The 12,599-nt window shown below is 42.3% G+C and overlaps 2 protein-coding genes across 6 annotated transcripts in view; one reads left to right on the top strand and one right to left on the bottom strand.

Annotated features, from left to right (window-relative positions):
- Window positions 1-12,599, bottom strand: part of LOC134226382 (choline transporter-like 2) — a 94,120-nt gene that overhangs the window by 55,363 nt on the left and 26,158 nt on the right. The gene's annotated exons all lie outside the window — the stretch shown is intronic.
- On the top strand, window positions 1,790-2,329 carry LOC134223538 (small ribosomal subunit protein eS26). The gene has a single exon (XM_062702703.1). The coding sequence runs from the start codon at window positions 1,819-1,821 to the stop codon at window positions 2,164-2,166; it is 348 nt and encodes a 115-aa protein (XP_062558687.1). The 5' UTR covers window positions 1,790-1,818; the 3' UTR covers window positions 2,167-2,329.

Here is a 12,599-nt window from a genome sequence, read left to right on the forward strand (position 1 = left end):
GAAGTTCAAACCGTACACGTCCATGTGAATGTTTTATTGGAAAAACCGCATCGCGATCATACGTGTCCGTCCAACTGAACTGCGTCACCACCGACTAAGCCACTTCTTGGAGTCAATGTCTCAACATTCAAGTGGTTCTTTGTGTCTGCTTGGCACTCATATAACCGTTGTTGGAGAGGAAATATTATCAGACAGTCGGTTAATTGAAATTGAAAGCGCATTAAAAGTGGAGGGTAGTGAATCATTTGAACACGAGTTACCGTTGTAACCCGGATTCAAATGCGATATGGTCAGATTGGTTGCTGCACATCTTGGCTAGGACATTAGTTGGTACTACATACTTGACGCAATAGAAGTTGAATGGAATATCACTAACTCGTTACATAGACAGTTGAAGACATTGCACTAAACGAACTTATACCTAGAGCCTTACATTTATTTTTCAGCCAAATATTTCATCGTTCATTATAAGAAATGCTGTAATATCGTAAAACTATTTATAAGAGTTATCTAACAACCATATCTGTTCCATACCACGTTTTACATCGTTCTTTGATCATACGCCTCCGACTGACGCCAACTGGTCGCGAACGCAAAAATTATGAATGACCAACCGAAATAAAAATTGGCACAGACAACTTCAGACATAATGAACGATTATGAATATCCCGCGTGCGTAAATGAAACCAGATGCCATAATCTAAGAAACGGAAGCCATTTCCGGAGACCAGCATCCAACTGATTACAGACACATCAAGCTCCCCGTTGGAACGTCGGACTGGCGAATATCGATCAAACAATTTTGGGGCGATTTACCTCGACCCTGCCTTAATAGTAGCGACCTCTCCGGGCACGGAGAGTTCAAGACCACAGCGAATCGATTTTCACTGGATTTTCCTATTCACAGACCGAACGCGTGCCGTCGGCGGCAAACAGCACGCCATTATTCGACTAATGATGTTGATGGTAGGGGATAACGATGCTAAATATACACTTGTGACGTTCTGAACATGTAATCTTAAAAAACAGTATGTTACAGTTTTAAAACATCTGTGACAAAGAACAGTTTGTAATCTAATAAATTATCGTCAGGAAGCTTTGAATGTGCGTAAAGCCATTGAAATATTTTGAAACGTTTTCCCCCCAACCGACAGTGATATGCGGGAAAACACATTGCCTTATTCAATGGTGCGTCTCCATTGGGCGCCATCGCAATTTACATACTTCCTGCGTGTTTCTTTCAAGTACCTACCCACTCTAGGTCACGGCTAAAATTGAGATATGTCAAACCGGCGGTTGTTGTTTTCCACCGCCACTCGTTCTAAGTTAGAACGATGATGTAAGCTTTTCCTCTCCCAAACCGAGACATATGATATCTATCGGAATTAGTACGTGATTGATTTACTAAAAATTACGCAATGAAAATATTTACAAAAATATCCTCACTTTGACTGCTCCGATTCGTCAAGATGTGGCGCTTGGACACAGTTTTTCAGAGTAAGTTTTTCCCATCATGTGCAAACCGACCGCCTGCAATCATTGATGCGGGTGTAGACGAAAAGAATATGTAATCAGTAGGTAGTCTAGTAAGGCTGATGGGAGCATTTATGTAAGCCGACAGATCTACCGACACACTATGGGACAAAATCACGCAATAGTACCGAGTTATTCTCGCTATATTTTTAGGATAAGCTTCTCGAATGAGATATTGCTGCATAGCGAATCAAATACGTTATTGAATATTGTTCATTGTGATTTAATTTAAATTGAAAATAGAGTAACGATCTTCCGTGGCTCTTTCATCAATCTGTCACGAAAATGACTAAGAAGAGGCGTAATGGAGGACGCTGCAAGCGCAACCGCGGCCACGTCAAGGCCGTGCGTTGTACCAACTGTGCCCGATGCGTCCCAAAGGATAAGGCCATCAAGAAGTTCGTAATCCGAAACATCGTCGAGGCCGCTGCCGTTCGTGATATTTCGGATGCTTCCTGCTACAACTCTTATGTTCTGCCCAAACTTTACGCAAAATTGCACTACTGCGTATCGTGCGCTATTCACTCCAAGGTGGTTCGTAATCGATCGAAGGAAGCCCGCCGAATCCGGACGCCACCTCAGCGAGCGTTCCCCAAGGATATGAACCGTCAGCAGAACGCTCAGCGCAAGTAAGAAACTGAACGTGTGACGGACTTTCTCCCGCGAATTTAGATCCTCTCACCATTCCGATTTTCCGGCTGTGGTCCGGGTGAGTGAGTTCGTCAGTGTATACAAGTTGCGTTTAGATACTTGAAAAAAATAAGAGAGAATACCGTTGAAAATAAGATTAAAAAAATGGCACGGCAAATGCTGGGTAAAGCGTACCATTGGTACTTCGCGTACCTGAAGGAATAAAATAGACCCCATCTCGCGGTCCTTAGCCTCTTACCCAGCAACTCCTATCCCTACCTCCCCGCGGTGCTGGCCGAGATACGAGCAACCTTAGGGAAGATCGGGTAACCAACCCCGGTGGGAACTATGGTCGTATGCTGACAGGGAAGGGGGGGTTTGCTCCTCTCCGGAGGTTCAAATCTTATTGAGCGTCTGTTCTCCATGTCAGGATCGGCTCACAACAGCGTCTGTTCTCCATGTTAGGGGCGGCTGATCATCGTCCGAGTGCCAGCGAGGGACTCTAAGTGAAACTGTGCACCATGGTCCACCGGAAATAAGGAGGAATGGTCCTCCGGAAATTTAGGGGTTTGGTGTCAGGCCCTGCAAGCCAGCCTTTAAAAATGATAAGCAACGAACAATCAACAAGAGAGTACGGACCGGAACCATCGGCGAAGACCACTGCGACGAAAAGGGACTAGCGATTGGAAACTCGGTTCGTGGAACTGCAAATCTCTCAACTTCATCGGGAGCACACGCATACTCGCCGATGTGCTCAAGGACCGTGGATTCGGCATCGTAGCGCTGCAGGAGGTTTGTTGGAAGGGATCAATGGTGCGAACGTTTAGAGGTAATCATACCATCTACCAGAGCTGCGGCAACACACACGAGCTGGGAACAGCTTTCATAGTGATGGGCGACATGCAAAGGCGCGTGATCGGGTGGTGGCCGATCAACGAGAGAATGTGCAGGTTGAGGATCAAAGGCCGGTTCTTCAACTTCAGCATAATCAACGTCCATAGCCCACACTCCGGAAGCACTGATGATGATAAGGACGCATTCTACGCGCAGCTGGAACGTGAGTACGACAGCTGCCCAAGCCACGACGTCAAAATCATCATAGGAGATTTGAACGCTCAGGTTGGCCAAGAGGAGGAGTTTAGACCGACTATTGGAAAGTTCAGCGCTCACCGGCTGACGAACGAAAACGGCCTACGACTAATTGATTTCGCCGCCTCCAAGAATATGGCCATTCGCAGCACCTATTTCCAACACAGCCTCCCGTATCGGTACACCTGGAGATCGCCACTGCAGACAGAATCACAAATCGACCACGTTCTGATTGATGGACGGCACTTCTCCGACATTATCGACGTCAGGACATATCGTGGCGCTAACATCGACTCTGACCACTATCTGGTGATGGTTAAACTGCGCCCAAAACTATCCGTCATCAACAATGTTCGGTACCGACGACCGCCGCGGTACGACCTAGAGCGACTGAAGCAACCTGATGTCGCCACTGCATACGCGCAGCATCTCGAGGCAGCGTTGCCGGAAGAGGGTGAGCTCGATGGGGCCCCTCTTGAGGACTGCTGGAATACAGTCAAAGCAGCCATTAACGACGCAGCGGAGAACAACGTCGGGTATATGGGTCGAAGTCGACGGAACGATTGGTTCGACGAAGAGTGCAGACAGATTCTGGAGGAGAAGGACGCAGCGCGGGCGGTCGCGCTGCAGCAAGGTACCCGGCAGAACGTGGAACGTTATAGACGGAAGCGGAGACAGCAGACCCGCCTTTTTCAGGAGAAGAAACGCCGCCTGGAAGAAGCGGAGTGCGAGGAGATGGAACAGCTGTGCCGTTCTCAAGATACACGCAAGTTCTATCAGAAGCTCAACGCATCCCGTAAAGGCTTCGTGCCGCGAGCTGAAATGTGCCGGGATAAGGATGGGAGCATCTTGACGGACGAACGTGTGGTGATCGAAAGGTGGAAGCAGCACTACGAGGAACATCTGAATGGCGCTGAGAGTACAGGCAATGAAAGTCAAGGCAGCGGAGGAGATGACTACGTCAGTTCAGCGGACGATGGAAGCCAACCAGCCCCCACCTTGAGGGAAGTTAAGGATGCCATTCAACAGCTAAAGACCAATAAAGCAGCTGGTAAGGATGGTATCGGAGCTGAGCTCATCAAGATGGGCCCGGAAAAGCTGGCCACTTGCCTGCACAAACTGATAGTCAGAATCTGGGAAAACGAACAGCTACCGGAGGAGTGGAAGAAAGGGGTTATATGCCCAATCTACAAGAAAGGCGACAAACTGGAGTGTGAGAACTTTCGAGCGATCACCATCCTTAATGCCGCCTACAAAGTGATATCCCAGATCATCTTCCGTCGTCTGTCACCATTAGTGAACGAGTTCGTGGGAAGTTATCAAGCCGGCTTCGTTGACGGCCGCTCGACAACGGACCAGATCTTTACTGTACGGCAAATCCTTCAAAAATGCCGTGAATACCAGGTCCCAACGCACCATCTGTTCGTTGATTTCAAGGCGGCATACGACAGTATAGACCGCGTAGAGCTATGGAAAATTATGGACGAGAACAGCTTCCTGGAAAGCTTACCAGACTGATCAAAGCAACGGTGGATGGTGTGCAAAACTGTGTTAAGATTTCGGGCGAACACTCCAGTTCGTTCGAATTGCGCCGGGGACTAAGACAAGGTGATGGACTTTCGTGCCTGTTGTTCAACATTGCGCTAGAAGGTGTCATGCGGAGAGCTGGGTGTAACAGCCGGGGTACGATTTTCAACAGATCCAGTCAATTTATTTGCTTCGCGGATGACATGGACATTGTCGGCCGAACATTTGCAAAGGTGGCAGAACTGTACACCCGCCTGAAACGTGAAGCAACAAAAGTTGGACTGGTGGTGAATGCGTCAAAGACAAAGTACATGCTTGTGGGCGGAACCGAGCGCGACAGGGCCCGCCTGGGAAGCAGTGTTACGATAGACGGGGATACCTTCGAGGTGGTCGAGGAATTCGTCTACCTCGGATCCTTGCTAACGGCTGACAACAACGTTAGTCGTGAAATACGAAGGCGCATCATCTGTGGAAGTCGGGCCTACTACGGGCTCCAGAAGAAACTGCGGTCGAAAAGATTCGCCACCGCACCAAATGTGTCATGTACAAGACGTTAATAAGACCGGTAGTCCTCTACGGACATGAAACATGGACAATGCTCGAGGAGGACTTGCAAGCACTCAGGTATTCGAGAGACGGGTGCTTAGGACCATCTTTGGCGGTGTACAAGAAGACGGTGTGTGGCGGCGAAGAATGAACCATGAGCTCGCCCACCTCTACGGCGAACCCAGTATCCCGAAGGTAGCTAAAGCCGGAAGGGTACGATGGGTAGGGCATGTTGCAAGAATGCCGGACAACAACCCTGCAAAGATGGTGTTCGCTTCCGATCCGGCAGGTACGAGACGACGTGGAGCGCAGCGAGCGAGATGGGCAGACCAGGTGCAGAACGACTTGGCGAGCGAGGGGCGTATTCGAGGATGGAGAGATGCGGCCTCGAACCGTGTATTGTGGCGTCAAATTGTTGATTCAGTGTTATCTGTTTAGATGAAAACTAAATAAATGAAATGAAGAGTAACGATGAATATTTCGTGCAGGGGCTCATACTACACCTGGATTCCTGTCTGAAGTTCGTTCTAAGTGGGCGTGATATTTTTATTTCATTGATTTTACACTAATGAAAATCTTGCCACAAATCTAGAGAAATTGGCAAATAAGAATCATGGTTGCGTTTATATCTGTATCCTCTATGTAAAAACCTACATAAAGCACATTATTATTATTAGTCAAATTAGGTTATGCGTGTTTCCACAACTCATGTTACATTGTTTCTTTTTCGGTTAGTCGATTAACCTCATGATATGAGCATTGCCACCATTCTTGAATAAATTTGTATTTTAAATTCATTTTATTTCACACTCAGGAAGTTTGCCGCGAGCGTTTTCTGTGACGAAAGGATGAGTGACAGCCAAGTCTCTATCGCAGCAGGGAACGTTCCCCTAAGCAACCAGTCTTTGGGTGCAATCAACATCGATTATGACATGATCCTGAGAGCCGCGAATCAGTTAAAATCGTCAAATAATCCCGGACCCGACGGCGCGGCGTACCGGCCGTCTTCATCAACAGGCATATCACCAGTTTGCTCTTTCCTTTTCTTTTCTTGTTCAGATCTTCGACCATCAATGGTATCTTCCCCTCCTGTTGGAAGTTTGCACTAATGTTTCCAGTCCACAAAAAGGGAAACAAACGCGATGTGAACAACTATCGAGGGATTACGTCATTGTGTGCCGTCTCGAAGATGTTCGAACTCGTCATTATGGAACCACTGCTTTCACACTGTTAGCCACTTCTTAGTGATGATCAGCACGGATTTACTGTCGGTCGCTCAACTTCCACCAATTTACTGTGCCTCACGTCCTACGTCACAAACAGTCTAACAGAACTGGCTCAAATGGATGTTGTTTATACTGACCTCTCTGCATCTTTCGATAAGATTAACCACTCATTCGCCATTGAAAAACTGGACCGATTCGGATTCAACGGCAGTCTGTTGAACTATCTTTCTGACCGCCATCTGACCGTAGTTATTGGGGAATGCACCTTTAAAAGTTTTCATGCACCATCCGGTATACCACAAGGGAGCCATCTAGGACCACTGATCTTCCTGATCTTTTTCAACTATGTACACTTCGTTATCAAATGTACTCGGTCGTCTTGTTGGAACAAATAGACCTGAACGTCCAGCCACGCATGCTTCGTAACAGCCATATGTTGGGGCTGCCCTTTCGTCGTACAAATTATGGCTATTTGTGGCCTACAGCGTCACGGTGTGCCTGTGACGGTTATTAACGAAAAAAAATGTCCATCCATTCTGAACTCGCCTTTCAAAAGATATAATAACCAGGCGTCTGCTATGAAAATTTCAAAATATTTCATCTAGGGAATCGAAAGTTATAGCAGTTACAAATTTAATGATTTTTGCGTTCGATATTTCACTAATATGCAACCATATATACCGTGAATTTCCTCCTGATTACATCCAAATAAATTATCATCAAATATGCAATTTGCAACCTCAACCAACTATAACCTAAAACCTATTCTTTGAATAATAGAAAACAAATAAATAACATCACTTCAATTTCCTAATCATACCAAAGTGTGAATATTGTCTATGACAAACAAGTAACTACACTCTAAATGATGATTCTGCTTTTATTAAATATGATAATAGTTGGTAACATAGAATACCGCGCTGAAACAATTTAGTCTTTTATGGGTACTGGGTAGTTAGTAAGACTAGTAACCAACATTTAAACAACAATGTACATCATTTGTTGTCAGTTATACAACCATCATCCAGTTCTATTCAAGCAGTGGTACGAAAACGAGCTCCATTTGGAAAAAAAATGGGAAAGGCTAGATCACACGAGGAAACCGCCTTTTCCGAGAACGGTAGACGGAAAAAGCATATATGCCCCACTTCGGAACGTCTCAACAATTTAGCTGACTTGTTGAACTACGATGCATTTACTTCATAAATTAATGCATTTACTACATAAATTAACTGACACAGGGAATACTAGTATCCGACTTAGAACTAGAAGAAAAAAACCATCGCATTTTCAAAAAGCCAGGTAAGAAAATGAGAGATTTTAAAAGACTGAAACTATTTAAGAAATATTTCACTGTCATGAGGCGAGTTTACTACAATTCCATTTAATTCCACCAAATCTTATTACTTTTACATATACGTATTTCGACCTCAACTGTAAGGTCGTCTTCAGTATCTCGTACTTGACTCGACTCAAATCTGTTGACTTGTAAGGTCGTCTTCAGTGTCTCGACTTGAGTCGCGTCAAGTACGAGACGACCTTACACATTTAATTTTTTTTTCGCGGGATCTCAGCAAAATGGTCATCTTTTACCGAGATTCGCACAGCTGTGCCCCAGCAAACATGTTTTTTGCCGAGATTTCTGCCAAAAGTGCTGAAAATCAGCAGATAATTTGCCAAAAATAAGCTAACAAACATCATTTTTGCCGGAATATCATCTTTTTATTTTGTTGGCGTACGGCTGAACGGGTTTTTGCCGAGCTGCAGAAATAAAAACTAAGTGTGTACAGTTAAGGTTGAAATACGTATATGTGAAAGTAATACGATTTGGTGGAATTAAATGGAATTGTAGTAAACTCGTCTCATGACAGTGAAATATTTCTTAAATAGTTTCAGTCTTTTAAAATCTCTCATTTTCTTACCTGGCTTTATGGAAATGGGATGGTTTCCCTCTTCTAGTTCTAAGTCGAATACTAGTATTCCCTGTGTCAGTTAATTTATGTAGTAAATGCATTAATTTATGAAGTAAATGCATCGTAGTTCAACAAGTCAGTTAAATTGTTGAGACGTTCCGAAGTGGGGCATATATGCTTTTTCCGTCTACCGTTCTCGGAAAAGGCGGTTTTCCTCGTGTGATCTAGCCTTTCCCATTTTTTTCCAAATGGAGCTCGTTTTCGTACCACTGCTTGAATAGAACTGGATGATGGTTGTATAACTGACAACAAATGATGTACATTGTTGTTTAAATGTTGGTTACTAGTCTTACTAACTACCCAGTACCCATAAAAGACAAAATTGTTTCAGCGCGGTATTCTATGTTACCAACTATTATCATATTTAATAAAAGCAGAATCATCATTTAGAGTGTAGTTACTTGTTTGTCATAGACAATATTCACACTTTGGTATGATTAGGAAATTGAAGTGCAATAATTCTGTAATTTGAATACTGTGTTGTAGTTGTATTGTCTATTTTGTCATTGATATTAGAACAATATTACCTCTAACATCCTATGTTATTTATTTGTTTTCTATTATTCAAAGAATAGGTTTTAGGTTATAGTTGGTTGAAGTTGCAAATTGCATATTTGATGATAATTTATTTGGATGTAATCAGGAGGAAATTCACGGTATATATGGTTGCATATTAGTGAAATATCGAACGCAAAAATCATTAAATTTGTAACTGCTATAACTTTCGATTCCCTAGATGAAATATTTTGAAATTTTCATAGCAGACGCCTGGTTATTATATCTTTCGAAAGGCGAGTTCAGAATGGATGGACATTTTTTTCGTTAATAACCGTCACAGGCACACCGTGGTGTCTTCAACAGAGTCGCGTCATTCTTCGATTTCCACGCCACGCGGAGCATGCTACGCCGAAGATTTTCATCGTTCTTCGCAGACATAAACAGACGAAGACAATGCCTATGCTTGTTTAAATGTGTTATACCTACTTTGTATTATCTCTTGGCAACATCTTTTAATGCTCACTTTTTTTCAAATACTCTACATCATACTCTACATCATTTCAAATACTCTACATCACTGTTAATGCAACAACAATAGAGTAGAGTGGGGCATGAGTGCGCGTGGGGTAAGAGTACGTTTTCGATTTTTTGAAGTAATAAAAGAAGATAAACCACTGCATCAGTTTGACAGGTATTCTTAACCCGTATCTCTGGCCTCTGACACAATTTCATCTAAATGATAATTTCATTTAATCAAAAGAAAGATTCATAAATTACGCAACGCTTAGCAGGGATAGATGTACGACGATCCATATAGTGTTTAGAGGATTCATACAAAAAGTGTAAGATAGGGGGGAGGGGTGATGAAATAGCCAAATTTTACGTTACGTGATTGGTAGACTTTCTTTAAGGAAAATTCCTTTGTTTACGCTACGCAAAACCTGATATATTTTTACCTCTGTAGTTTTTTTGTATATAAAAAAATAATGGCTTTTCGTCAGGGGGGTCCCGTAGCGTAGTTGGCTACACGTTCGCCTTACAAGCGAATGGTCATGGGTTTGATTCCCAGCCCCCCCACCAAACCCTCGTCGGACGCCAGATCCGCAGCCCATATGGTGGCGTTTGGGGTACGCGCCTTACCGTCACGGCTGCCTGATGACGACTGACAACTTGTTCTTCTCGGAGGCATTCCTCCAACGTTACCCGGATTAATGGCAACCGAACAATGCAACGATCATTGAATACACGACATGGACAAACGGACAAAATGGACTCACAGTGAGATGGACTGGCAACGACAACAATAATGGTAACGGAAATCTAAAAATAGATTCTTTGTGGATTCTGTAGAGCAGAATACCACAGTAGATCTCGGCACAGTAGCGGTTAAGGCTCTATAAACCGTAATCAATCCGATGATGACGATGATTTTATTCGAATCCGCACTAATACTAATAAAGTTTTGAACTAATTTCAATATTTTGGGGCCACTTGCCGACTTACCTCAATCATTGCATATTCATTACATTTTAATATTAATTTTCCAATAATCTAAACTAACAATTACTGAGGAATTGCTAAAAAAACGCTGAAAACTGCTTTTTTCCTAGACCGACATTCGCATTTGTATCGAACGCATACTAACTCCGAACGTTCGGAGCAAACACATACACACGATTCTTCACTTAATCTTTTCCCACTGTTTCCTTGATTTTATCACTCCTAAAACATATTCACTAACTGAGTTTCACCTTTTTATTCAATCTTGACTACCAAAATTCACTTCACGTCCAAAAGCTGTCGAAAACTGCTTTCCAAAAATCGAGGTGAGAGACAAATTTGACGACCGTATTGTAAATGCAATAAAATGCGGAAGACTCAAATTCACTAGCGCAATAAGTGAAATGGTGAGAACAAAATCTACGCGATGCAACTTCATTCAATCCGAACAATACAACGTATACGCCAGCCACGTCCACGCCAACACGCAAACAAAGGTGTGCATACACAAGAAAATAATCATCTCTTCACCGTTGCCAGATTTATTTATTGGAAAAAAAAACATTGGTGTTTGTTGGATGGAACAAATAAACCAAAAATAAATATTTAAACATGTTATGTAAGCTTCTGTTTCATTCCAAGTGGTGCATACAAAATTTTTAACCGGTAAAAACCCATATATTTGATACACCGTGAACATGTGTTATGATATAAAATAAACATTTCGTCAAGTCTGGCAACATTATGCATCAGCTGGCATATTTTTAACACCCCATTTCCACCCACCCCAGATGTAAACAAAATTTATTTATCGCTGCTGCCCTTTTCCGTACCAATTGCCTCACTATTACAAACAAGCGATACAGTCATTAATTTTCAAAACATTGTGATGGAGCCTTGAGCCTTAAGAACCGAGAAGCGCGACCCTCTCTTGTATCGATATTCTCCGATTTGGATGAAATTTTCAGAGTTTGTTCATATATGTATGAGAAGACATTTAGCAAATTTTCAGATTTTTTCATTGAGGGGAAGTGGGGTAAAACGGCCCTTCAAAAATTATTGTTCAAAAATCGCCAAAACCAAAAAATGCAATAACTTTGGCAATGACTGACCGATTTTGTTTAAATTTTGCACGCTTTTTCTACTCAATTAGTACTTTATACCAAGTGGTTAATATGGTTATAAAGTTGTTTACTTTAGGAGAAAATTGGCTTTTTCGATAAAAAATGGTCGTTTTTCCAAAGGGAATATTTTTCACCAACAGATCTAGGATAAAAAACTAAACCCGTAAGGCAATTGAGGAACTAAAGAGCTTTCATCTCATATATAATGTAGAAGCGCCAACTTAAGAATTTCTAAGAAAATCGCAATTTTCTGCAACACTGTTTATTCAAAAGAAAGTTCGTACAAATTTTGACCCTACTTAAGTTGATCTTTTCCGATCTGGGGGAAACTGTCCAAACTTTTTTGTCTAAGTTGAAATTTAAAATCAGAATTTTCTATTAGGGGAGTGTAGGGTAAAATAGTCCTTTAAAAATAAATGTCAAAAAATACATCATTTTTTTATGTGAGTTCTAGCAGAAAATACATAAGTTTAAAAAAACTGTTTCTTCTTCCTTTCAATTCATCTATATTTTTCGTTTCAATAGATACGTATATCCTTCGCTGATCTATATTAGATAGCAAACTATTTGCAGAACAATTTTCAACAGATGTAAAATAGGACCAAAATAAGTGCCTTAAACATTAGCACGTCTTTCGCAAACTGAAACAAAAATGAACGGATTCGACGAAAGTGCTTGTTGATATTTTTTTTTGAATCAGCTACAATTACTGTGGGTACCGGTACTGATGTTGCTTTAACAACTATACGAAAAAAAAAAACAATTATTCTTAACGGCAAATGAGCAATTTCGTAGCGTTTAAACATAGCTTGTTGGTGAAGCTGCTTCTCAGATTATATTTTTCTTTTGTACCTACTTGCATCAGGTTACCATAGGCTTGTTTTTGTAGCTTGTAACGATTGTGCGGTATTCATAACTCTCTTTCATCCTCCATCATTATCAGTTTAAACCAA

The sequence above is a fragment of the Armigeres subalbatus genome, chromosome 3, assembly GCF_024139115.2.
Source record: "Armigeres subalbatus isolate Guangzhou_Male chromosome 3, GZ_Asu_2, whole genome shotgun sequence".
NCBI classification, from domain to species: Eukaryota; Metazoa; Arthropoda; class Insecta; order Diptera; family Culicidae; genus Armigeres; species Armigeres subalbatus.

Coding starts and splice junctions, on each gene's coding strand:
- LOC134223538 (XM_062702703.1), top strand. CDS start 1,819: ATGACTAAGAAGAGGCGTAATGGAGGACGCTGCAAGCGCAACCGCGGC.